This window comes from Lipophrys pholis (assembly GCF_963383615.2).
Source record: "Lipophrys pholis genome assembly, chromosome: 21".
NCBI lineage: Eukaryota > Metazoa > Chordata > Actinopteri > Blenniiformes > Blenniidae > Lipophrys > Lipophrys pholis.
Window position 1 is genome coordinate 19,874,335 of NC_137649.1, and position 27,809 is coordinate 19,902,143.

Consider the following 27,809-nt stretch of genomic DNA (forward strand, 5'->3'; position numbering starts at 1 on the left):
TCTGAATTCCAATGCATGTGTCAAAGCTGTGAACATAAGGCCTGTGGGCCAAAACTGGACCGCAAGAGGCTCCAATCCGGCCTAAATAACCAAGAAATTGTCAAAATGTCAAAGAAAACATTTTTGTTTGGGTTTTTTTTTTTTTACAAATTTCTTAAGGGTACAAGACACAACACAACACTGAGACCTGAGCTGAGGCATTGAGTCTCAACGCCATGCTGTCAGGGTGAGTTTGTAAAAATATGCATAATGCAACCATTATAGGAGACACTTTTTTGTATTTTCCACCAGAAGGTTTCAATAAAATTGGCTTTATGACGAGATGGTAAAACCTTTCCATAGCAGTTGTTTAGTTTTGTCAAGATATTGACATTTTCATCACATATACTCTGCAACACAACTAAGAAAAACTGTAAAATGTCAATTTAAAGGTTATTATTGCACTGCTTTACCGGTTGACACCCCTGGCTGAGATCCGCACCAGGTCCGAAATTGCTATACAAACTGTACTGGCTGTATCAACTGTATCTAAAAATCAAACTGTATCAGCAGGAGTGCACTTTTATTTCACATCTGTGATTTCTTTAAACTTATAGGAAAGTAAAGTGGTGTTTTGCACACTGCCCTCACGGTGAGAACATGCCCAGGTCAAGTCTGATTTTGAGGACCTTTCTGGTGCAGGGTTTACATATTCTCCCTGTGTGCTGGTTTTTCATTCTCTGGTTTCTCCCAACAGTGCAAACATGTCCATTCAATGTTAATTTGGAACTAATTTGCCTCTACAGCTGTAAAATAAAGTGTTACAAAGCCTCATGAAAACTATCCACAAGGTGTCAGTGTCGCCCTGTCCACAAGTATTTGGGTCAGAGTTCGAGTTCCCTCGTTATAATCAAGAAAAATGCATCTTGATGTTTCTGCATCGTGAGAGATTATTTCTGACCGTCTGACAGGTCGCGTCTGGCAGCTGGATCCACGATGCAGATGTTTCCTGCTTTGATTCAATGTCCCAAAACTGTGTCCTTCTAATTTTAATACTCAAAATAGACTGTTTTCATGGGAGGTCTGATATATTTGGCGGGTTAAACTTTTGTGTTGTTTTGATCTGGAGACATGAGCAGCGTCCATCCAATAAACACACAATTATAAACCACTTAAAAATTCTAACAAATTAGAAAAATGTGGTTGTCAATAACTGCAGACTGTGAAAATGTGCAGGATTGTTTGCAATAATGGAGTAATAATAAACCCCAATGTGTAAATAGTTTTTTGACCTGATATAATTGATATAATCTAATTTTTTCCATGGTCATTAACATTTATTTACTCAGTCATCAAGCATATTGGGTGCTACAATACAAATAAAGAAAATAAATGTGTGAAACAAAATCCCAGACCTCAATAACATAAACAATGATTATAAGTACACATTTGATCAATACTTTGTACCTCGAGTTAGATGCTTTATTGATTTAGAGCAGAAACATCCACAGGATTATTATGTAATTGTGTTTAATTCATTACATTAAAAGCCTGGACCTTTATTATCGGAATATATCGAGCCACTCAACCATCCCCTATCTCAGCTATAACACTGGTCAAAAGGAAGGACGCCACGTGAAAAGGATGAATTTAGATTCACAGCTCAGCCTAACAAGCATAGCGTTGAATTATCTGTCAAAAACCAAAGTATGCACAAATAGAACATACAAACTTTAAAAAAAAAGGGGGGGGGGGGGGGGGGGAGTGCAATGCTCAGCAATTAGCACAAGCCAGTGGTAATATTACAGCTCCATAATTCCCCAAAGTGTTATAATCTTTTTATTAAAGACCCAAAGAATACTTGTTACTATGAGTGTGTATTACCAATAAACACATTAAAATTCAATTTTGCTCATTTCTTTTGTTTGCTTTTTTGCAGCCATCAGATACTGATATATTGCTATATCATATTAGTAATATTGTAAAGATGCAAACTCAAACTAAACGCCCCCTTGATTCTGTTTTGCGCTTTCAATTTTCTCAAAGCTGTTAATGGATCATTTGGATGAGTTTCGTTCTGCATGAATGACATTTATAGTCGTGTGACTTATTTAGGTTGGATGTCGCACCATTATATAATTCTTACTTTTTAAAAAGTGTTTACGTGAGCTGTTTTACCTGGATCCACCATACGTTTCACATTTACATCTAAATAAATAAAGTATCTGGTGATGGCTGCTTTCTTTTTCATCAACGTTTCAAGATCTTAGATTAAAGATGTGGTGTGTACAATTTAAATAATGCTGCGTTTGTCCATGTGGTGGCAGCAGCGAGTCAATGTGTTGACTTAGTCTTCAGTTCAGCTCTTTTGAATCTCATATCAGTTTCATTCCAAGTGAGTTTTTACCAGGAGCTCAATTTTTTGGTTGTCGACTATTCAAGCTGCCATTTTCACCTAATTAGACTATATAGGATTTTCAGCACTACACAGGCTGAGACTAACGGGTTAAGCTTGCTCACTCCAGTCAGTAATACACAATGGGAACATACTTCTCTTTTTATGTTATGAATTTGTATATTTTTATTTCGTTTTTTTAAACAATGGCCTGCTGTGTAATGGGTGTCAAGCACATTTTAGTTCAGGGGGGCCACATTACAGCCCAATTTCATTTTGAGTCAGCCGGACTGATGAAGTAGTGCCATAATAACCTTTACATTCAAACTTTAAAGTTGTTTTTCTCTTTAGTTGCATGTGCAAAAACCAAACAGTTACTACTGAAAATGACTACAATCTCAACATAAAGCCAATTTTAATGAAACCTTCTGGTGCAAAATACAGTGGATCGAATTGGAGCCCCTCGCCGGGCCCCAGGCCTTACATTTGACACCTTCCTCTTTAAATGATTCTCATCAACATCATACCGTCATTTTATTTACTTTGAATTACAATCTAGTGGCCGTGAGAGAAATTATTAGAATTCCAAGAGGAGAAATTAGGTACATCTTAAGTTCTTACTATCAGAGATTAGCGGTTTGAATGATAAAAGAGACAAAAACACAACAAAATAATGATTTTGTCAGTGATTATATCAGCTCACAGTACAACCCAGCACTTTCTTATCAAGCTAAATAAACAGTATCCTGATATTTCGAGGCAAAACTGACTTGTCCTCTGTGAAGTCATTTATCACAACAAGTTGCACGATTGTATTTATCCATATTATTACAGTTTTATGTGTGTATACATGTATTTTTTTGATTGTGATTGATGCCTCAATATTGACAAACTGGAAATGATTATGTAATATTCTATTTAAAAAAAACAAATCCCCACAACTGAATCAGTCTGATTCAGTTAGATTTTTATTCATTGTATTGCTATTTCTCCATTTATTGGCCTTTTGTGTTTTTGTACAGATGTGCCTCATTGTTCTTTTCCCTCCATTCAGCTGACGCTGTGGATCTGTGTGGGAACAGTGCAGCAGCCGTCAAGCTACCTGCTCCTGTGTGTTCTGGGTCAGCGTCTAAAAAACAGTTATGTATTCACGTCTCTGTAGAAAAGCAGCGTTTTGTTTGTTTGAGCAGGAAAGCTCTCTCTATTGTGGCAGATGGAGCGCTCTCTCTCTTTCTCTGTCCATCGTGATGTTGCCTAAGAAAATGGAAGCTGCCTCTGTTGATTTGCCTTGATTGTTTTTGTGGCTATTGTCTGCCACAAAAGTACCCGTGTTATATTCAGTGTGTGAAGGGTGCTTGTAATTATTGCTGAACATAGTGAAAGTTTCTGGGGGTCATTTATTTAAAGCTTCAGCATTCGTGGACTTTCTGTACTGTAAGTAAAAAAAAAAAAGAGCAAATCGCAAAGCAGTTGTAATTAATTACATATAAGAATGTATTTTAAACCGTTATACAATCAACAAACACATCACAGGTGTGTGTTATAATTATGCTGTAAAACTTTCAAAGAATTTACTGGATCAGTCAATTAATGGATCAACTAAATAAGTAATTTCTAAACTTCAAGCAAAAACATCTATTAAACGTTCCCTTTGATTTGCTGTCTGTTCTTTGTCATGCAGGAAATTACAGTTGATATAGACGTCTGACCAAAATGTGGACGTCAATCCTTCTGTTCTTTTAAATAGTGCTCAATATTACACAAAAAGTATAGTGTCTTGGGTTAGAATAGAATAGAATGGAATAGAATAGAATAGCTTTACTTATCTCAGGGTAGGGATATTTTCAATGTTCTGCACAGACTACTATTAAAGTATAGTAAATATAAAGAAGAAGAATATAAAATTTTATTAAAAATGGAATCGAATATTAAATATTAAATACTAGTATGTACATGCTGAAGCTTGAAAGTAAATAAATACAATATTTACATAAAGATAGGTTTGACAGCGATTAAAAAAAAAGAGTTTTTACAAAGAAGACTTGCAGAGTTAGATGACCATAGGAAGAAAGGATCTCCTGTAACTCCGTACTGCACTTTGGTGGAACAAGTCTGCTACTGAAGCTGCTCCTGTTGACCAGGATGTCATGGAGGAGGTGAGAGACATGGTCCAGGATGGACCTCAGTTTGCTTTGTACAGAGTCCATCTCCACCTCCACCACGTCACTGGCCTTTCCAATGAGTTGAGCCTGGAGGTGTCAGCCACCCTCAGCCTCCCGCCCCAGCTGGTAGCAGCATAGCAGACGGCGCTCGTACCTTCATCTTTGTTCAGGAACCGCTAAAGGACCTCATCCTCATCCAGACACCCCTGGGCCTCCATGTAGATGATTGGTGTCTGTTTTCCTAGCCCACTTCAATTTGTTGTCATTCTCCACACCCAGATCTTTGTATGTCTCCCCACCAGCGTTTGAATCCCTACCTGTCTGTCTGCAACCACTAAAGCAAAATATCTTCGCCTCTCAGTCTGGTTCTACAGGTTTCTTCCTGAGTTTCTCCTTTCCATGGTCACTTGTGCTTGCTCGTGTGGAATCGTTGCCTTGAAATCATATAGAAAATAAAGTATAGAAATAAAGTTGAATTGAACTGGATTGTATTTAACAAAATTCATACTATCAGGTTGAATTTATCCATACAATAACCTCAACTGTGCGGCGGGTCCAGTGGATAGCACTCTCGCCACACAGAGACAGAACGCACGTTCAATTTCGGTGTGTCATTTGCATATTCTCCCAGTGCATGTGTGGATTTTCTTCGGGTACTCCTGTTTTCTCCTGTGGTTAAAAGAAAAACCAAACAGTTTCATATGAATTAGTGTAGTATTGCTTGTAGGTTTGAAGGTGATTTTGTCTGACTGTAGCTCCCGACCCCCAGAATCTGGATCAAGCTGAATGAACTACAGATCATCAAGTGAGAGGTGATATACTTTGCACTCGGGGTTGTATGGATTATACAAAAAAAAAAGCAATTTTGGGACCAAGTGGACCCCTTGCCTCTGTTTCTAACTTGAAAGGCACCAATAATTACAAAATCCCTCAAGGTCCCACGAGCTCACTTGTAGATCCATTTGAAGTGTACTCCTTTAAGCTCGACTGCAGAAAAAACAAAAAAATAATCAATCGTGGTTCTGTGCAGTCGGTTTCTGTAGGAGTTGAATGTTTCTGTGACCTTGTCAAGGTTGTCCACTAAGTTTCTATTTTGTCTCCTGGAGTATCACAGATTTCTTTCCACTATGCTTCCAAAACATACTCGTGTCATTATAATTGTACACAGATAGCAATAATGTGATATGGAAAAAAGATGAAGAAGATATTATTATCCTTTATTCACTGCAATGTAGTTCTTTGATTAATGATGTTTACAGTCTATAATAACAGGGACATAAATGACACATACAAAATTTAACCTTCACCTTGTTTTGTTTTGTTTTTACACCTGTTTGAAGAGGCTTCTTCAACAACCAGAAACCAGATTAAAATACCATCTGATTGGTCTATTTAGAGGCCTTATGTGTTGCTTTGTTTTCCACAGTATCATGTTCCATGAACTGTGGTATCATGTCATGGGGGTGCGATGACTCCAGTTCTTTACAGCAAAGGGAAACCCTACAAGACACAATGCCTGCCAGCTTTTCTGGAGCTCCTCTATAGCCGACATTCTGCCATTGTGCCAGGTTTTTTTTTTTTTTTCTGGTCCTTTGTATTTTATTTCCAACAATTTCTCATCCTACATTACCCAGATCCTCCGAGAGCGCTGGCCTCGCATTTATTGGCCCGCCTCCACTTTCTGCGCACAAGCAGCCCGCAGCCAATCACAGCGCGCCACTGACAACTCTCGGCCAATCGCCGCGAGTCTGTCATTTACATACAGCCAATCGGGAGTCAGCGCAGGCGAAGATTCGGACCACTCCGACCAATGGGAGCGCGAGGCACAGAGTTTTGGGGAGTGCATAAAATCAACATATTATCGAAGGTGCTTAGATATTGATCCCGTATTTCGAGGTAGTTCAAATTCACCTCTTTTGGCCCTTCGAGTTTCACCTCACATTTTTATTTTCACACCCTCCCTCCAGCTTGGTGGAGAATAATTCACGCGTAAAAATGCCGAAGAGAAAGGTGAGTGTGTTTCGTGCCGTCCGGCGCACTTCTCTGTAGTTTTTCCAGGCTCCTGCGTTCTGGAGGGGGAAAATAGTGGGTGCGCGGTTTGCGCGTCGAAGCAGGTGAGCTGATGCCAAAGTTTGAGCTTCGTCCGGGTGCATTACAACGCGTCGTCGTCGTTGCTTTTTTTTTTTTTTTTTGTTTGTTTCGTTTAGTTGGTTGTTTTTTTTCTTCTTTAACATTTCCCCTCCTCTCTAACGCCACGGAGCTCACTGTGTTTATAATAATGGCCGTGCTCGTGGTCGTTTTATTTGCCACTTCCCTGTGCGCGGTGCGCACCGGTGAATGTCAGACAGCCGCCGGATGGACGGCCGCGTAAAATCCCCGCAAAAGGACGCGCGCTTTAACGCGCCCCGATTTAGGAATGTTGAAGGAATGTTTGATTTTACATTTAGGGAGAGGAATGGGGAAAATAAATAAATAAATCACCACCTCTTCTTGTCTGATTTGGGCTCCGCTGCGAGGGTGAATGGCAGGCGCCGGGTGAGAAGAAAGGAATAAAGAAAGAGGGGCTCAGAGACAATTGCTGTATAGATGGGGAGGGGAAGAAGAAGGGGAAAAAAAAAAAAAAAGACCGTTGACACTATCCAAACAGAACTGCACGACGAGCTGCAGCGCATTGTATCGGTGCATGCACGGAAACTGGCCTTTTCTGCCACCTGAAAAAACTGCCATTGTCTGCGCAAATATCGCCTTTGAGGACAGAGAATGGGGGGCCTCCAGGGGCGGAGGTCGCCCACATGCAAATGATGCGAGTGCCAACCTGCAGGCTGAACCGACAACATTTCATGTGTGCACGGTTGGGGGGGGTGGTGGGGGTGGTGGTGGTGGTAGGGTCTCGCTGTGCGCCGTCCTCCGTCATGTGCGCCTACCTGCAGCCGGACTGCACCGCCTATTAATGAATTCATGTTTATAGTCTGTTGTTGCCCTGGGAGGGGTGTTTTTTTTTTAGTTTTTTTTTTAGCCTGTCAGCATTATGTCTGCATCAAAATGGAGCTTTCAGCATCATCATCATCATCCTCAGACACCATCTGATAATATTTACAGTGCAGGTTCATAACAGTAGAACTGTGACAGTGAAAGACAAATCCTACATAGACTAATTCAGTGGGCATTTGCTGAGAATTATGATTATCGGACACTATTTTCCATTTTTTTTTTACATCTAGATCTCATGTAATCATTTAAAAGGCTTTCAAATAATTGTTCTCTAGCCACCAGGTTGTGTCCTTGTTTCTTTAAACTATTGTGAGATGTAGTGTGGTTTTTTAATTAATCAATTAATCATTCTTGGATGGTGCAATTGATCATTTTGGTAATGGGTTCTGAAACAAGGCTATAGTGATAACAATAAATCTAGGTTTTAAGTAGTTTCCACAGTCGAAAACTATAAAATACTGTATTTATTACCGTAAATAAAGAGATAAACTTATCAATAGTCCCACTATGATATGTACAATAACATATTGAGAGTCAAAGTACCTTCCAGGTACCAGTCTTTTATCCGTTTTACACTTTGTATATTTATTTGTTCATTGATCAATGGAGAATCCTTCTTTCTCTCATAATGTCAGCCAGCGTTAGACGATATTAGCGTGTTGTTTACCTGTTGATTTTTTAAAAATGCATTGGCATCGAACAAAATAGCCGCCAAACAGTTTATCCTCAGTCTCTTCTGTCGTATTCCATAGACTTCTAGTTTTTTTAAAGATTTTAAAGGTCAGAATTGTCAGTACTTCTCATTGAATTATTGGTTTTGCACATCTCAGCATAATGTTTATTAGCTTCAACAGCTCCACAGAATTTTACATGATTCATATGATACAACCCGACTTTATTACCTTGAAGCGCCTCTGATTAACTTTGGAGAAACGTCACAGCAAAGATCGAGATTTTAGCGTCTTTACAAGTGGTTTTCTTTCCAAATCTGATGTGGCCGTGTAAAAGCAGGTAAAGCCACGGCCTGTTTTACCCGTTTTTCTTAAGACTTTGCCATTTATTTCCTGTAGTCTCCAGAGGGTGCTGAGGGCAAGGACGCCTCCAAAGTCACAAAGCAAGAGGTAAACACTGCGTTTCTTTGACTTGTGTGGTCGTGTCAGCGTGCCGTGTTTTGAAACTGTTTTGAGAAAGTGTGTGTGAGCGAGTGAACAGGCACACGACAGGTTAGCCATTAGGACATTTGTAGAGGCTGGAAAGTAGATCAGCCCACAAAGGTACAACTGATCTCTCTCTCTCTCTCTCTCTCTCTCTCTCTTTCTGTCACTGTCTCTCTCTCTCTCTCGCTGTCTTGTTGATCATGCCTTCCTCCTGCAGCCCACCAGAAGGTCGGACAGATTGTCAGCGGTAAGTTCCGTTCTCCGCTCTCTGTCTTCACCTCTGTCACTGTCCTTTCTTTTCCTCTCCTCGTATGAGAATAAGTGTCATATTACCAGAGTAAAGTCCTCTCCCAGTTTATGGTGATCTGCATCTCCATAAACATGGTCCTTCCGGGACCCGACTCTGGCTTGGTACGCTCGTCTTTTCTCTGTTGTCTTCGTCTGGGTTCTACGTGGTCTGTTGCGACACCTTGTTGATGTGCAGGGCTGCACGGTTAAAAATGAAAACCTTCTTTTGCTCAACGAGATGCAAGGAAACTTTTGAAATGTGATCGACTTGCATCAAAACCAAATGACATGGACGGTCACCACCACCAGTTGGTGGTAGTGCAGCCCTGCCAAACAGGTTGTGCATTTCTATGTGCTGTACTTTGCATGTTGAGCCCATCCGTGGCGCGTCTTTGCATGTGCTTGTGTATTTGCATGTTCACGTTCAAGAAACAGCTTGACTGTTGGGGGACTGTTTGAGCCTCCTAATAAACAAGCAGTAGATCAATGGGTAAAGTTTTGCATAATAGATATGAAGTTTTCAGACTGTTCACGTAACAATTACACCTTAAGAACAGTCTCACTTCACTTGGTTCCCAGCTGCTCCATTGATCATTAGGCTTTTTAAAATCCCACCCACCACTACAGCTTTGATGATAGGGTTAGATCGTTACTTACGCGGTTTAATTGGACTATTGTCTTTGTCCTGGTATACAGGACAGGCAACATTTCCAACTGAAGCCCAGCATGTTATGTATCATTTTATATCTGTAATAAATTGGTGAGTTTTATTTGCCCTCAGGCCAGGTTGACTGCATTTCACAATTCGGAAATCTCTGGTGTCACGTTACAAATTAAGGAGGAATTTTAAAAAAACAACTAATTAAGGCCCTGTTTACACGACAACACTTTCAAGTAAAAATGCAAAAGTTTTGTTGCGTTTTGGGTGTCTAGTTTACGCGACTGCGATGCTCGGAGTCACTGAGAACTATTTGAAAATGGCTCCCAAGGTGGAACTTTTTGAAAACACTCCAGGAGAAAACCTTTCTGGAACATGCGCACCGTAGCCTTAGTGAACAGTTTTTCTGCACATGCGTGAGTAGATGTACAATAACAACAATGTTTTCCTCCAGAGTGTCATGACTCCCCGTCCATATTCTTCTGGGACTTGGTAGTTTTATAGTTGATTCGCCCAGCGTAGCAAATCATTTTGGTCATCTGTCCATAGGAATGTCTGAGCACTCTCCATTGTTAATGTTTATAGTGTGTTGTTCTCTGCCAGCATGCGTGTGTGATTTCATTACAGAAACAAAACAGCGCCCACTAATGGTGCAACGTGTAAACTACATCATTTCTGCCGTTTCAGCGTTTTTCAAAACGTCGCATAAACGCAAAATCTTTCAGGAACAACAACACAAAAACGATGCTTTTCACTTGAAATGTTGTCGTGTAAATCGGTTCTATGTAAAGCAAAACATAAAATTACTAGTACTTTTAAACTTCCCCAGTTTACTCTGTGTAATAATGCCTTATTAGGTTACAGTTAAAACACGCACCTGGACAATTGTTAATTCGCAGAACATTAAAAGAAATGAGCAGAATAAGAATTAAATGGAAACTTTTCCTACTTTCTATGTTAGTTTATTCCCCACATACAAGCTGAATGAAGCGAAAGCAGGACTGACATCGTTTATATGTCATTTTGTAAACCTTTAGCATCAGTGAATGAACTGTCGGTTTTAAAAGTGCTCAGGTTTCAGTTCAAAGTGACTGTAAAAAGAAAGGAAATTTACTTTATCTGGAAACATTGCAGGTGTGGGGAAAGTATCCAATAAAATGGAGACTTTAGAAAGGCCAATACAGCTCAGCAACAGCCAAATGAATGTAGTGACTCTTGAAAAATTATATTTCTTGTCTTAATTAGATATCAGAAGATGTCTGAGCATTAATAATGCAATTTTCCATTCCATGTTGATTATTCATGCCAAACTAACTGTCTTTTATGTGTAACATATGTTTAATAAGACACTATTTAGGAAAGTTCTGCATGCAAAAAGAAAATCTTTCTGCATGTTTCATGCTCATCGTTTCATCATTGCATGATTTCACCACTCGGCTCAATTTAATTTAACTTTTTAGCAGATGCTAAGATAAATAATCTCTTTTTTTTACATTTGTGAGCTTATTGATTCTTTGCAGTTTAAATATAATGTACGCCTTTAGTTTTTAGGTGCGTTGCTCGAGATTTCTCAAGAAACACAAAGATATTCTGAGAAGCCGTCATGTGATATAATTTGATCACAGCGGTGTTACTGTAGCTCGTGGCTTGAGGGTAACGCGGTTCACACTCAGCCGTCTGGAAAATTTCTCCAGCAAACTTACGAGCGAGCAGCTCCGATTTTTTTTCCCCCCTCTACCCATCTGATAAAATCATCGCACGGTGGTCTGAGGTCGGCTCAGTTTTAGACAATTCTGATCTTTAAAGCTGCTAAGCATGACAACATTGTGATTGCCCATTATGTGGGAAATACAATAGTGAATAATGAATGAATATTCATCATTTGATCCGGGGAAGACGTTCAATCTTCCAAGGGCACCGCATTCATCCTAATACAAGTGCAAAGCTGTTTTGGCTTAAGAAACGTCACTTTAAAGAGTTCTAAATAAGAATTCATGGTAAAAGTCGTGCTTATCCACAAAAGCGTGCACTCTAGAAATGATGGATTCTCCTCAAATTTTTTTGTCATTTGCAGAAACCTGCTCCTCCCAAGCCAGAGGCCAAACCCAAGAAGGCCATCGTGAAGGTAAATCCTCAGTGTGGAAATATACAACAGATACAAACAGAATGGGACAAAAGATGAGACTGAGCGGTGTTGCGAAGGATACCCGAGTTTATATGTCACTTGTGTTGTGCAGAAGGTGGCAGATGATAAGGGTGCGAAGGCAAAGAAAGGCGGAGCCAAGGGCAAGAAGGACGACGGGCCCGCCCAGAACGGAGAGACCAAGACCAATGAGGTATGAGGAAAAGAGGAGTTCAAGGCATTTTTAACACAGGAAATGTATATTCAACAAATTAGTGACCTCTTGTTCCCCTGTTCTTCTGTTTTTCCGTAACCCAATACATACTTATTCCTTCCGACTAAACCTCTACACACACACGCATGCACACACACACACAGATCTATGTGTCTCGTCCGTCTGTCAGTGTGTCCTCCATCAGAACCATGACCCCCTCCATGATGTCTGTGAGAGGGCAGAGTGAGACAGTCAGAGTTAAGGGTACGACGGAACGCTTCTAATCCAACTTTGCCGTGCGTGTGGACACTAACACATGAACCTGATGATAAACAGAGCAGACGCTGTGCTTTCGCTGTGTCCATGTGTGCGTTTGAGCGACACAGAGCGAGCGAGGGAAACCGGGGCGACACTGTAAATAGGCAGTGTGCAGTGAATTGACTCAAGGACAACGTGGTTTTTTTTTGGGTTGTTTTTTTTACATTAGCAGGATGTGAGACGTGATTGGCTGGCTGTGAGAGGAGCAGAGGAGGCAGACAGGAGAGCTAGTAACTGGTAACGGGTGTCAAACTAATTTTAGTTCAGGGGCCACATACAGCTCAGTTTGATCTTGAGAGGGTCAGACCAGTTAAATAGTGCCATAATAACCTGCAACTTTAATTTGGTAAGTTTTTCCTTGTGGTGCAGAGTATTCTTGATGGAAATGTCTATATTTTCCCAGAACCAAACAATTGCTACAGAAAATGACTACAATCACAACATAAAGCCAATTTTATTGAAACCTTCTGTGGCAAAATAGGGTGAAATCCCAATAAACTTCTCCTGCCTTAAAGCATCACTGAAGATTGATATTCAGTTGATTCACTGAGGTGTCCTAATACCTAGACCCTCGTATGGAAAACAAACATTGTTGGTATTTTGTACACATGAAACTAACTAACTCAGTAGACTATTAGTTTATCTCTGCGTGGAAATTGGTGTGAGGAACGACTTTTCCACTATTTTAAAAGAGCTAAGCTGCGTTTTTCTTTCCTGATTTGAATACTAACAGAACTAACTTGTCTTCTTATAACTTTATATGTACCAAGCAAGCATAAAGGTGGGATGACTCTCAATGGTGGTTTGAGCCTCACACTTCTCGGTCTACATGCTGGAGTTTAATGGGAAACGATGGGAGACTATTTTGCTTTCCAGTGTTCAATTACAACGAAGTCGAAACTGTCCCCTCAGATCATGTTTGAATTTCCCAAAATGTGGATGAAATTAGGAATTTCTTCATACTCTTGTGAAGTAAGAAATACGGTTTTAAAAATTCTGTATTTTACTCATATTGCACTTTACATTTAAGATCTTAAAGTGCCACATTATTTCAAGGTTCGGCTGGTATTTATCAGACTTTATTATACTCATTTATTAATTTTTTTTTAACCACTATCAAATAGAAATGTTTTCTGTAATTGGGTCTTTTGAGTGGTCACATCCATTTTAATAATGAATAAAACTATTGGTGGGGGAAAGTGATGAATAAAAAAATAATCCTATAAATGTAAAAATTAACGACCTTTAATTAAAGTTAATATCTACTCCAAACCTCTGCTGCGTTACTTTTGACCTTAAAAACGTAATTATTTATTAAAGCCCAGGCAGGGTTGTTCAGATCACTTTCAGCAGGCTTTTCGACACTAAATCAAACAACCCGCCAGCTTAAATCACTTGGTTTTGTTTTGAACGTTAACAAGTTGAGCCTTTGCAGACTCGATGGCCTCAAGTCACAATAAAGTGTTTCTAAGCTGGTTGGCTGGATCCAAGTTCAGGTAAGTAATGGTGACACACCTCCATCTGTGTCTGAAGCGTCTCACCTCTTCTTGCTCGCAGGAAACTGAAGCGGCAGAGGAGGCGACCGAGGAGAAGGCGTAAAAACCACGGGCACGCCCGTCAACTCGCCCCCTCTGACTCCATGGCAGCAAAGCATCTTTTTTTACTGACGATTTTTGTACCATGCTGATTTTTTTTTTTTGATTTTTTTTTAGACTTATGATAGTAGAGACAGACAACCAGCAGCCCCACCAACACACCTCCCCTCCCCCCTTTGTATCTCTGTGCAGCAGACAGGGGCAACTTTCAATCACAATTGACGCAGCTCTTAATTACTAAATTACTGAATATATGTTCAGGGAAATTGACTGAGACGCAACCACCAGTTGGCCACACAGTGGTGTAGTGGTTGCCTCATTGGGCTTGGGACGGGGGAGGTGGGGGCTTCCTGTGTGGAGCTTGCATGTTCTCCCTGTGCATGTGTTGGGACGTGATGGACAATTGCAAAATCACATTCATACTGAAAACATACAGCTGTAGAAAAGATGGATGGATGGATGGACAAATCGACGTAATTCTCAAAAAGCATTACAACCTCACAGGAGGACGGCTTGGTCATCATGGCGTTGCCCCCCCCCCCCCCTCCCTCGGTTGTGAATTAAAAAAATCGTGTGTGTGCTTCACAAAGCTCAAAGTTGACCCATCTCTGCTGTACAGTGTGCCGCTTATACCCAGAAAGTCATTTCGGAGCGGTTTCATCAGACAGCTGCAGATGTTCTATATATTGCCTGACGGAGGCTGTAAACACGACTGTTATGATCTCTGGACGATTAAAGTTGAAGGCTTGTGGGTGTGAATCGACGGTTTGGATGCTACAACAACACTTCCACTGTCACCACGGGGAAGATCTGCGGCTCCATGGACATCTTTAGTTTTTAGATTCACCCTCACCGTGTTTCACATCGCTCCTTTTGTACATGTGTGCTGGAGTGAATGTGTTTGTTGGTCTCTTGTGTTTGACTTTGTTCCCCTCCTTTTCTTTCTTTTCTTTTTTCTTTTTTCCTTTTCCCCTCCACTTGAACGCCTTGTCCCGCAGCAGAGTGACATAGCAATAATGAGTGGTGCTTCTGTTCTCGACGGCTCTATTGGCTTTGGACCCTCTGGGCTTCTCTGACTTTCATCCTGTTGGGAGAATATTTTGAAATAAAAGAAAAAGTTGATGTCACATGAGAGTTTGTTCCCTTTTTTGCGTGTGTGTGTGTGTGTATGTGTGTTTCCTCACTTATTAACCTTTTGGCTAAGTATGCGTAATTGTTCATCTATCCTCGCACTGGTGTTTCCAGTGTGCACTCTATTCTCTGTCAGACTGCACATGTATGAGGCGAGGGTTTCTTTTCAATGCTTTTAGGTTTACCGGCACACAAAAGCCACTGTGTGTGTGCGCGTGTGAGTGTGTGTGTGTGACGGGTCGCCAGGGGCACGTGGTTGTGTTAAATACAACTGCTGTGTCAGGAAGTGAAAGGTCAGCAATTGCCAGTGTGTCGAGACCTGTGAAATGATATTCTCTCTTCATTACCGCACCAACTGTTGCTCACCACCAATAACCGTCTCTTACTGAGGATTCTTGATCAGCATTGTGATGCTTTTTAAAGTTACAACAACATATTTGACCTTTTAACCCTTTCACCAAACCACTGAGTTCATCCACTTAACGCACAGGCGTCGAACACATTTTAGTTCAGGGGCCACATATATAGTCAAATTTGATCTGGACTTGGTCACACCGGTTAAAGGATAAGGTATATGTGATGAAAATGTCTATATTTGCGGCACAGGTAAACAATTACTACTGAGAATTAGTACAGTCTCAACGTGAAGCCAGTTTTAATGATACCCTCGGGTGCAAAATACAGTGAAATGTCCAAATTGCTTTTCCTTACAGCTGTTGCATTATGTATGTTTTTATAAACTCACCCTGACAGCATGGGTTTGAGGCTAATGCTAGTTTGCTATCTTTCATGCCAGCATCGAGTCTTCAGTGTTGTGTTCTGTCGGCCGCTCTTAAGAAATCTGTGAAAAAAAATAAACGTTTACAGTTTGCTTGGTGGTTTGTCGGGATGGAAAGGAGCCTCTTGCAGGCTGGTTGCAGCCTACAGGCCTTACATTTGACACCCTTGACTTTATGCCAGTGTAAAATATATTTACAATATATGTTACAATTAAAAGAAGCAAAATCAGTGGCTTCTCACCAGAGTAGAGAGATGTACAGTCAAACTAAATTCCCACTTGTGTAGAGCTTCAGGAGTCATGTGGTGAAAACCAAAACTATTTGGTATAAAACATATAAATTCACATTAAAACTTGAAAAGGGCTTATTGACAAATAGTAACAACTGTGTCATGTGAGAGATTAGATCAAGGAATGTCAATGGACTTTCTGTTGTGGATTACTATTTACAGTGAATCTGATTACATTGTGCTCCTGACCTTTGACTCCACCATGGCCTCAGTGTCGGGCTGAGCGGGACAGAGTGAGGTTGCCTCCTTGTGGTTTGCCGGGGTTCAAGGCAACAAGTAAAAACAAAAACCAAGCTCAAGCAGGCTGGATCAATAAGACTAAATATTAACCTTTAAAAACTGAATGAATCCTTCTTTTTAGTGCCAAGAACTATTTTATTTCCGCAAAACCCAACCCAACCACTGTATATATATGACAATACGATACAGTACAGTACGATATGACATGATACTATATGATAGGATACAATATGACATGATATTGTACGATATGAGACGATAAGATATGACAAGATATTGTACGATATGAGACGATAAGATATGACAAGATATTGTACGATATGATATGATGTGATGCGATGCGATGCGATGTGATGCGATGCGATGCGATATGACATTATATGACACAGTACAATACAATACAATATATTACTAACTTCACTTGACATTCACTCTTCAGTGTCCTCAGTGTTGCATTCTATCTGTTACTAAAACCAATGACTGAATTAGGAACTCTATTGACTTTTTTGGAACATTTTTATACTATCTTTGTCATTTTTTCACTTTTGTTTTCAACTCTAAAATAAGTGCTTGACATTTCAAATGTATGTCTTTCCTGTAATGAAAGTGCTTGTCGCACCATTCATTTGCGTCAACTCTTCCAGTTAGTCAGAGAGCTATTCACCCTTATATGCCGTACACCTTTAGCCATTGACCTGAAACTGTGTGAGCGGGTGAGTAGTCAGTATAAACAAGTGGGAGTGAAGAAACTAGAGCAAAACCCGTGCTTCCTCCCAATGCAAAATAATACACCCACCTATCACAGGAAAGCAGTGGGCGGTACCTATTCTGTTGAAGACCTCACTGTTTTGTCAGTTTCTGTTCATCTGGTGTAATTTTCGAATGTTTGGCATTGGCCAAATTAATCCATGACTTCGAAATAAAGCAATGTAATTGAAAACACATTTGCAAAAAGGAAAAAACTAAAGTTTATGGACAAAAGTTCTCAGCTCTTATTGAAAAACAAATACAAATTCAGATATAATGCAGCTATAACATGTATATTTTGAACTGTTCTTGAAAAACACTGTTTTTTGCCCCCCTAAATGTAAAGAATTGGTTTCATTAAATTGACTAAAACAATAACGGCATGCTAATAGATGTTCACAGTACAACATCTGCTTAATATCAAAGGAATTAGAATGGAGTGCAATGTGTTATTTTGAATTTCATCCATCATTCGTGTTTCCCAGCAACAAATATGTTTAGCCCAATGTCTTCTGAACTGGTTGTTATATATGTCAAAACTGTTGTTTTTATACAAACTATTGCATTTCTTATGCAGTCAGATCAAGCATCAGAGTTATTTTTAGCCCAGAAAATGGAGTATACATCTCAGAAAAAAAACAAAAAAAAAAACAAGATTCAAAAGATGCCAAGTGGAGAAACACAAAATTACTCTTTATGTCTGAGTTGCCACTCCAGACTGGTACTCTTAATTTCTGTGTGAAAGCATTTTGATTTTTACACTGAACTCAAAATTACAGAGTATAACAGACAAAAAAAAAAAAAAAAAAAGCAAAATGAGCACAATGTGACTTAGGACAATGTTTAATAAAATGCAAATATTTCCAAGGATGTAAAGCATCAATAATGACCACAAATATAAAGAGTAGAATTAGTTGAAAGTGCAATTTCTAAACAGCCAGATATGCGGTACAAAACAGTCACAAAGAGATGAAATGGAACCAGTTGAATGGCGCAAAACATTTCTAAGTTACAGTCTGTAAGACTGGTTGGATTTGGTTGTATTTTGTTGTTTTCTGTTTCAGTTTGGCACAGAACTTCTGCCTGTCTACATTTATATCCAATTGTCTTAAAAACAGTCCATATACACAACAAAGAAATTCTAAAGTAATTGCTTCGCTACGTACTTATAGCAGAGGTTGTCAAAACAGGTGTTTTTGCTGTAGCCATCGCACTACTTTTATATGATTAAAGCCTTTTTACTTTGTTCTTGAATTGTGACAAATGTGTGAATAAACTCATTTGTGGGATGAGCAACTGAGATACGTATGCGGGTGACAAATGATGATTGAGGAACTGCAAATTATTTCACAGCACTATGAGAATAAGGTGCCAGGTTTTTGTGTTGTTGTTGTTCAACAAGTTAGTGTACATTAACTAGTATTATTTCAGAATAAGCCGTTTCGCATAGGCAGAGAATCCGATTTTAAGATAAACACAAACTTCCTTGTTCTTTGTGAATAATTTAGAAAAAGATAATGCTTAAAGATAAATTTCCCAAAAGGCCACATTAAAAACTAGCACAGCTATTCAGGGCCGAGACATAATTTAGTTTTACATGATTTTTTTGGACTACTGGTGCTCTGTGACACTTTTTCCGAGAGTCCCAGTCTGTCTGGAAAGCTTAATTACATTTTCTAAATTTCTAGTTCCATAAATAAGTAAATAAACACAAAATTTTCCCATTAACCTTTTTTTTTTCTTCTTCACTGTGAAACACAAATTCTTATGAGGTAACAAATGGTAGCCCTCCTGGCCAAGACACAACCAATAATCTCAAAATGGCTTATAACGTGGAAAAATTTGAACATTTTAGATTTAATAAAGCCAATAAAAACAGTAATTTTCATCTGATTCAGGATTTCCCAGTGACACCCTGAGGGCCGGTCAAGTAGAGCTGAAGATGGCCGCCGGGCGTTATGATGCTCAGGCCTACATTATCACCTAAACACCTGCACACATTCATGCTGATCCGGAAGAAAATAGTGAACAATAATTTTTAAGCTGCACCAGTTAGTGTGATATATTCTTTATTACTGTTCCATATAGATGTCACACTTTTATTTTTAAGTTGTTTGCTCCCTGAAGACAATCTCATCTTGTGGGTTCGTGGGCGCTTTTGACTAAAGAAGAAAGATTGCAAATCGTCTCATTTTAACCTAAACACCTGCACATATACATGCTGATCCTGAAGTGCAGAGGAAGAAAGTAGTATGTAATAAATAATGATATATACTTTTTTTTTTTTTTTTACTGTTCCACGTAGATGTGAAGATATCTCACTTTAATTTTAAGTTGTTGGCTCCCAGAGCGACTGTAACAAAACATAATATAGCCTCGGATAATTAATAAAGAAATCTCCGAACAATTCCAGAAGGAAGCTTATATCAGTAAGTAATGATTACTTATGTGTTTATTTGCTTTTAATAAAAAGGAAAAGGAGACATTTTATGTGGCTGGCTGTGCTGCATTTTTACAGCAGACCTGGTAAGGCCCGGGGGCCCTTCGTGGCCCTTGGCTGTGCTTGACTGGCCCTCAGGGTGTCACTGGAAAAAAACACATATGAAATGAAAGTTCGTGTGCTTGATGCATGCACCATTTCATTACATCTAGACGTTTTTGTTTTTTGCAGAAAACAACTGTTACCTTGCAAATTTGGTGGATCACAGTGAAAAGAAAACAGCTTTTATTTAAAGGTTTACTGAACAGGATTTTTTTTTATCATGATTACAAGACAAAGGCCTTGTTTACACGGCAACGTTTTGAAAACATCAAAGGCAGACACACTGAAAACGATGTAGTGACACAAAATGCCCTTTTATCAAGATAAATCTTGAGCAAAACTCAAGTCAACTTGTGTCTCGACCCTCACTAGTAGTGCTAATTTATCATGTGACCTCATGAAGAAAATGAGTTCCCCTGTTATAGAGGAGGTTATTACTAAATAACAGATTAGTTACATGGCCTTTACAAATAAGAAGATAATAAGAATTAAATGTCAAAATCAGCACAGACGTGCCTCGGATTTTATTTTCTTTCACACTACTGATGCTGGGATGAAAACAAGAGGAGGTGTGCTGTCATGTATTTTCTCCATTATCTTCCCTGATGGTCTGTGTTGCATCTTCACTGCCATTAAATGAGTGTAACTCAGAGGGTTTCATTCATTAAGCTGCATTCCCCTTCTTCTCCAACCCTTCCCCCATTTTACTGCCTGCCACTATTTGGAGGAGAAATGGACGACTTCCCCACCAAACGGCTCCGGGAGAGAGAGTGGGTGTGTTAGCTACACGTTTTATTACACTCGGAGACGCGACCGGGAGGAAATAGCTGTCAATTTGCAAGAAAATCGCCATTTTTATTTTGGGAAAGCAAAAGAAATACAAGCTGAAAGCGGCGAGAATGGCTGTAAATCACCCCCCCCGCCCCCCAACCCCCCCCCGCCGCCCCCTCTCTCATATTCTACATCCGCAAGCGGTAAATATAGAGCAACACAACGACAATTACAACGTGTTAATCCGCGGTTACGTTTGGGATGTTGTGCGATGAAGCAGTTCTTAATAAAAACGTAATAAAGTCGAAAGAAGCAGGCTTTCTGCGGCAGTGTGTCCTCTCCTTCAGCAGGCTGCCATTTCTACCTCCCCTCGACACTAACGCGCGTGAGACACTCCGCTGGTATCCTTCCGCAGAGGGCTTGCGCTTTTTTTTTTTTTTTTCTTTTTTTTTTTTTTTTTACCCTCCCCCGTTTGAGGGGGAGGGGGAATCCAACAAACACGCGCGTAAAACAGATTGACCGCAACTGAAATTCGCAGAGGGGGATAATGAACGTTTTCGAGGTTTGTTCTGCGCAAAGAGAAGAACTCGCCGCGTGAGGCGAGCCGCGCCGCGCGCACTACTTCGCCCGCGCGCGGAGGACTCCGGTGCCGAGCCGGGACTCGGTGTGAGCTGAATGGAGGCAGCCTCTTCCTGGTGGATAAACAGTGACAGCTACAGGGCAGCCACCTAGACCCACCACTCAGCTCTCTGCCGCTGCCCTGGCAAACAACACCAAAATGGCTTCAGACAGTACACACATCGCGCAGTTGACTTCTGGTGAGTAGAGGAGATCGGGGAACGTGTCACGGTTGTGTTAATATCCCCACAGTTTCCTTTCGGTGCCCTCTTCTAACGCAGCTCCCGTCCTCTTCTCCCCCTCCAACCACACCAGAACTGTACTTCCTAATAGCCCGGTTTCTACAAGCTGGACCGTGTCAGAAAGCAGCCGAGGTTGGTGTTTAATCATTTTAGGACAATTTATAATACGTGCGGGATCGTCACGAGGTGTGATTTTGTGTGTTTTTATGCCGTTTTCAGACCCTGATAAGGGAGGTGGAGGAGAAGGAGGTAAGCAGGCAGCAGTGGGAGAGAGATGCTTCTCTGCACTGTACTTTGTCATGTCGCTTTCACGCGGATTGATCATTTTCTCTTTTTTAAAACATCACCCCGCACATTTCACGAACCTGGATGATCACGGCCGACACTTGTTTTTTTCCAACCCCAGCTGCTGCCCAGAAGGCTGGACTGGACGGGGCAGGAACACCCCGGGACCTACGAAAATTTGGTAAGGGGGTGAAGCTCTATAACTGAGGAAAAAGTTTTTAGAGAGCAAAATAAAAATTGAATTTCCCGCAATTTTTAAATCAGGTGGTAGAGAAGAAGAAGAAGAAGAAAAAAAAAAAACAACCCAAAGGGGAGTTTGCAGGGCTGCAGGTTGAAGGCTGGTGTGGAGCACCCGGTGCCCGGGGTCGCAGCCTCCTGTGTGCAGGAGTTGGGTGCCATGCGTGTCCAAAAGGTTGCAATAGTTGTTGGGGAGGAAGAAAAAAAAAAATGTGTGTGAAATGTTGATACGTCATGAGTGTTGTGGTGTAGGAGCGCCAGGATCCGGAGGAGGGACTCCCTGCGCCACAAGCCACACGGCCATGGAGGCGCTCTTGTCCTGCAAGAAGCATAATTTGTGTGCATGGTGCTTGAAAACACACAAGGGGGCAAGAGTTAGAAGACAGGAGGGTTTTTTTTCCCCCCCCTCCAGAATATAAACAGTATATTCAGTAAAGTTGGGAGTCTCCAGTTTGAAGCTGCTGATCGGCTGTTGTGGAGGGTTCCGGATGGGTTTTTTTTTTTTTTGAAGGGGGGGACTTGATGCGAGCCTGGCTGGAAAGAGGAGAGGAGAAGAGCCCGCGTGAAGACGCGAGGTAACGCCGAGTTGACGTTTTATAATCGCGTTATTAATTTGAGCGCTAATTGTCATGTAAACAAACGGACGCTCGCCCGGACGCGCCGTTTACGCATGGGGGCGTGGATTGAATTCATCATGGCTCACATTTTTACGTCTTTACCCACCTCCACTGAAAGTGTGCGCCCGTGGATTTTTTGAGTTGTTGTTGCTGTTTTTGTGCCATTTTACAAGTTTGATTTCATTATTATTTTATACAAAAATAGTGATGCCCTATTTATTTCTCATGCGTTTTTACGCATGTCGATTTTTTTTTCTCCTCCCTCACCCACACGAACGGAAAAGGTTTACCCAAGGCGAGATTACATGAAGTGTGGATGTAAATGTATATTAAGAGATTATTGACAGCGTCCCTATGCCTGCATGTGTGTTTTTTTCCCCCCTCCTTCCCTCTCTTCCTGCTTGGCTCACTGGGCTCTCCGTGCCTCCTCCTCCTCCTCCCTTCCCCAGCCATTCAGCCTGCCTCCTGTCTTTTGTGCATAATTTTCCGTATTAAAAAAAAAATACTGCAGAGGGTTTTTAATTATTAGACCAAATAGAAAACGGGGGGTTGTAAGTGTCTGGGGCGTTTGTAGGTGGACGTCTGGGCTGCTGCTCTAGTAGGGGGGTTGGGCAGCAGAGATGGAATAGTTTCTATGATATTGTAATAATTAACAATAATTAAATGAGGCTAATTAATTAAGGCGGATTAATTAGAGCCGTCGTAATTTTTTATTTTGCATTTACTGATAACTCAAAGCAAAATGCGCATTTAACATTGGTGTGTTATAAAAGGAAAAAAAAAAAGATATTTGTTGCCTTAAATGTGTTTAAACGATTTGATTCATTTTTGAAGAAGGGCTCCTTTTTCAACATGGCGCTGCGTTTTGGCTTCTTATTAATCTCTGTCAGGGGGTGTTTTGATAAAGGTGAGATAGATTTGTAGTTGTGTTTGGGTTTTTTTTCCCGAGCCGTGTGTTTTGAAGAAAAGGTGATAGAGAAAGTGTCTGGTAGTGGTGTGCAGGACCATGTGCTTTTAGCTGCTGCTGCTGCTGCTGCAGTTGTGGCTGGGGGAGTGTTGTCTATTACAGCTGAGGAGCAAGGAAAATGGAGTAAATTGTTATTGCACATCACTCAGTCTATTTGTGTGCATGTATGTGCGGTACCTGAGAGGGGCTCTGATATGTGCTTAGAAACACTGATCACGTCTCTGAACCAGCAAGGATGTTGAAAGCAATTAAGGGGTCATTAATGGTGTGTGTGCGTGTGAGTGTGTGTGTGTGTGTGTGTGTGTGTGTGTGTGTGTGTGTGTGTGTGTGTGTGTGTGTGTGCAAAAAATGGAGGTACCATGTATGTGTGTGGCATAAATGGTTCATTTCAGGCTTATGTGACCTGGCTCATATAGTTAAATCAGATGTGTCTGAAACTAAGACGATTATTGCGTGACTGACTCAAATGAATACTTTAGAGAAAAAAAAAAAACACACGGCTGTTGCTTCTCTGCTGTGTCCTCTCATGTAGGCCACGCGGGAGTGTGTGTGTGTGTGTGTGTCCCATGTGTCAGTGGAATCACTGTGTTTATTGCTGCGTGGGCTTCACGTGCACGTTGCATGCCACGCCCCCTCCATTCCCTGCTGCTCCCAGCTGGATGTCTGTTCACATAAAAAGCATTTCCAACTAAATCACATCTTATTTTTTTTCATATTGTATGAATTGGTGCGGCATTATATATTTAGGTCCGGTTTAGTAAATGAGTATTGTCAATGTGTGGGCGACCTGTCTGAATGAATGTGTATTTGCGTATGAATTTATCAAAATTCGTAGGTCACATTTGTAAATCTTTCATTTTGCTTTTAAAGAGTGCCTCTCAGATTTGAATCTTTTCGCGTTTCTTGTAGTTGTGTTCATCTAGGCTTTTATTACTGCAGTCGGAGCAGTAAAAAAAATAAAGGTAGAACTAGTAAAGGGTTTGACATCTTGACAAGAACAGCCATGGGCTGTTATTTCAGTTTTCCTTCTCTTTCAGGTATGATGTTTGTGTGGTGATTCGGCGGCTTTACTGCGAGCTCACTGAAGTGTTTTGTGCACAGGTGAAGCTCTACAGGCACATCGCTCCAGACCACCTGCTGCAGGTCTGCTCCAGAATATGTCCACTGCTGGAGACCGAGGTCCCCGCCAGCGTGCCGGGACTCACCAGTCTGCTGGGGGCCGGCAGGCAGAATCTCCTCCGCACTGCCAAGAGTAAGAGGAAATGCAGTAATCGAACACGAGCCACTGTAATGTACAGACGCAGAGAAACAGCCTGTCTTCATAGTGCATGCATATCAATCTATATATACTTTATACACTCTTTATTAGGGTTTTATCGAAGCCGCTCTGGATAGTCGCCAGTCCATCAGACAACGAAATAGAGACCATCACCCATATACACTTACGGGCAATTTTTAAGTTACCAAATTACCTGACATGCATGTGTCTGGATTATGGGACGTACAGTAGCTGGAGTACCCAGAGAAAAACCCATGCATGCACAGGTGGAAAGAGTTTGTCAACGTACACACAATGTGAGTATTTATGTGTACTGCATCTGTTTTCTTCCAGGCTGCAAGCATGTTGTGTGGAAGGGCTCAGCGTTGGCTGCGCTGCATTGTGGACGACCACCAGAGCCACCTATTATTTATGGAAGTCCTCCCAATATTGGTAAAGCAAGCACTTGAGTTTTTCTGCATTTTAAACTCTCCCTCTGTTTCTCTCTTTAATATTCAGTCGATGAGTCATGTCAACACTGATGTTATTAATGATTAAGAATCAGAGGTATTTTTCTACACAAAGTAGAGTCAGGCAGTTTTAAAAAAAAAAAAAACATTCTTTCAGTGTGTATGTTTGATTTAATTGCTTATTTTGTTTACACGCTGCGCTTTAATTCATACATTTTCGTGACTTCCAGTGGAGACCGGCTTCGGCCGTCGACTGAACGGCTCCTACCGCCTCCGGCACCTCCTGCCCACCGCCGTGTACCAACACATGAAGATGCACAAGAGGATCCTGGGACACCTGTCGTCAGTGTACTGCGTCACGTTCGACAGGACGGGGCGGCGCATCTTCACCGTAAGGCGCTGCGCTTTCCTGCGTCTTTGTGTCGACCCGGCTACTCTGTTCCTACCTGCGATTGTTAGAACGTGTGTTTTGGCGAGCATCTGTATCCCACGTTGTAACGGTTCTGGTTGGAGTAATTTCTGTTTACTACTGGCTCTCTGCTTTATGCAGTTTAAAGGAGAAATTCACCGTTTCTTTTTTTTTTTCTTTTTCTTTTTTTTTTGGTGATAACGTTGCAAATGAGGAAATTCCCTCGGTTTCCAAAGTGAGGAGTTGACCTTTGCCCTCCCGGTGCTCGTTTTGTGGCTGCCTTATCAGCAAGTAAAACATTTGGCATTGTGTTAAATATTGAACGAGCAATGAGACAATGTTGATTTAATGTCGCCGTCCTTCTGTTTGGATCCTGGAGTCAAACACTGCCTGCTGCTATACACCATTTTCAGCTTTCACTTCTTAAATCTCTAAAAATGGCTGGCTGCTGAGAGGGAGGGCGGGGGGGGTTAGATTGACTCGCTCTCTCTTTTCCTGATATCTCTTGCTCGTTTTCTCTCCCCCATCCTCATCTTATGCTGCCCCTCCTTTGTTCCTTTCTCTCTGTCCCTCTCTCTTCTCTTCTCTTCCCTCTTCCCTCCTCCTCCTGCTATTTCTCATCATAACTGGAGAAAATGTTTCCTCTGAGGCGCTGGCTAAGTGCCAGAATTAAAATTCACTCTTGGTCTCCCTCACTTTCTCTCCCTTCTTTTCTCGCCACTCATTTTCTCTCTCACTCTCTCTTGCTGTCTCCTTTCATCACGAGATCATTTTTATTTATATATTTCCTTATTTTTGGTTCTCCTCTGTCTTTTTTACCCTGCTGCATTCACGGGCAGATTGATTGATTATTGTGTGTAGTAGCTTGTGATCATTGACTTTGCCGAGCGGCTGCGTGCAGGTTGGGTTAAACGATTGATCGGTAGACAGATTGATTGGTGTAATGTACATGTGGAGACGGCTCAGAGCTCATTATCGTGGACATTTGAAAGGACAATATAAGACTAGTGGCTCTGGTTTGTTTGCCCCTGTGACACCGGATGAGATTTCCTCTTCAGTGATAAGAGAGCTTCTCGTCAGGTCTCCTATCTGTCTTTTCGCGGTTGTATTTTGTCCTTTAGCCTTTTTGAAATCCCTCTTGGATTTGTTTGTGATCAGGTCACTGAGAATTACAGCTCCTCTCCGGTTTTTGTTCTGCTGGCTGTGCAGTGAGGGATTGTTGTTCGAGGCAGATATCACGTTTTTTCTTCTCAAACATTTTGCCGACATGGAATGATGTAATTTCAATGAGTGGGGTTGCAAGGTGTCGATGCAGTGGTGAGTACTCATGTCCAATAGCAAAAAAAGAATCTCAGTTTTGGAACCAGTTTCCTCCCTGAATATGTCCACTTGGACTGGCGACCTGTCCAGGGTCGACTGGGATCCTCTGCAGCCCACCATCTCCATGAGTTGGATAAAGTAGTTTAGAAGATGTACGGATCATCATTAGGTCTGAATATTCACACTTTATAAAATAGTTTTTTATCAAATTCTGACATTAAGTGTGTTCGCATTCTGACGATGGCTACTTGTTGGTTGTCAAACAAATTCTGAGATCCTAATCAAGGCGCAGAGACGTCTGGCACTGTGTTGAATCACCAAACATTTTAACCCCCAACAAGTTGGATCACAGCCAGGAATTTTTCAGCAGAGTCCCCGAAGGCTGTGTTCATTGTTACACTGCTTTGGTGGAGGTCTCGATGGTGCATTTTTAACACGGGCTAAAGACTTCGAAGGAATCGGCCTGGAGTCTTAACAAGTCCACTCACTGGATTATCATTAAGCCATTTTGTGATGCATTGTTACAGCTTCTATTTTGTTGCAACTTTAAAAACAAAACAAAACAAAAAAAACGTTTTGGCTCAACTGCTGTTTAGTTATAAGCCCTGCTTCAGCTCTTGTAAAATGAAACATCTCCTCACAACCAAGTGAGACCCTCGGCCAAGACATCTGTGTTACTCTATAGTCTGTGATTTGTTTGCTCTTCAATGCAGTACTACTTTATCTCAGCCGGACAGGTGAGCTTACGCACTACAAGTGGTGTCTATTTAATGGCTTTCTTCTTCTTATAATTCAGTATTTTATTAAGTCTCCATAAACAAAACAAACTGTGACTCATCAACAAGTCAAATGTCCCTCAGCAAAACGCTTGACAAACATTACAATCCGGCTAGTAAATCTTCCTATTATCACAACAATGTTGTTTGTGGAAAAGCAGCCAGAGTCATGCTGCCGATGTTACTGGGGACTGGAGTCAGTCGGGCCTGTTCACACCGGTCTTATAATGCC

General features: G+C 41.1%; 2 protein-coding genes across 6 annotated transcripts in view; both read left to right on the top strand.

Moving 5' to 3' along the window:
- Positions 1–6,370: 6,370 nt before the first annotated feature.
- On the top strand, positions 6,371–15,006 carry hmgn3 (high mobility group nucleosomal binding domain 3). Of its 5 annotated transcripts, XM_080491215.1 has the most exons (8): positions 6,371–6,403; positions 6,504–6,546; positions 8,598–8,648; positions 8,902–8,931; positions 11,705–11,755; positions 11,868–11,966; positions 12,131–12,230; positions 13,842–15,006. In XM_080491215.1, the coding sequence occupies exons 2-8, from the start codon at positions 6,532–6,534 to the stop codon at positions 13,847–13,849; spliced, it is 354 nt and encodes a 117-aa protein (XP_080347341.1). In that variant the 5' UTR covers positions 6,371–6,403; positions 6,504–6,531; the 3' UTR covers positions 13,850–15,006. The 5 variants fall into 5 exon arrangements, with proteins under 5 accessions (XP_080347341.1, XP_080347343.1, XP_080347342.1 ...); XM_080491217.1 differs by lacking the exon at positions 12,131–12,230 and having other exon boundaries at positions 6,373–6,403; XM_080491216.1 differs by having other exon boundaries at positions 6,398–6,546; positions 11,871–11,966.
- A 6,047-nt stretch (positions 15,007–21,053) lies between these two features.
- The window catches only part of phip (PHIP subunit of CUL4-Ring ligase complex), a gene marked incomplete at its 5' end in the record, with an annotated part of 34,749 nt that continues 27,993 nt past the window's right edge, over positions 21,054–27,809 (top strand). Inside the window, 8 exon segments of the mRNA XM_080490627.1 lie at positions 21,054–21,107; positions 21,109–21,196; positions 21,312–21,370; positions 21,458–21,487; positions 21,645–21,704; positions 24,446–24,596; positions 24,957–25,055; positions 25,303–25,463. Of these exon segments, the coding sequence (XP_080346753.1) occupies positions 21,054–21,107; positions 21,109–21,196; positions 21,312–21,370; positions 21,458–21,487; positions 21,645–21,704; positions 24,446–24,596; positions 24,957–25,055; positions 25,303–25,463 (702 nt within the window).

What these genes read in the sequence shown, in the direction of transcription:
- hmgn3 (XM_080491213.1), top strand. An exon ending in GGTCGGACAGATTGTCAGCG is followed by an intron (nt 8,932 to 11,704) that starts GTAAGTTCCGTT and finishes TGTCATTTGCAG; the next exon opens with AAACCTGCTCCTCCCAAGCC. An exon ending in CCAAGAAGGCCATCGTGAAG is followed by an intron (nt 11,756 to 11,867) that starts GTAAATCCTCAG and finishes TGTGTTGTGCAG; the next exon opens with AAGGTGGCAGATGATAAGGG.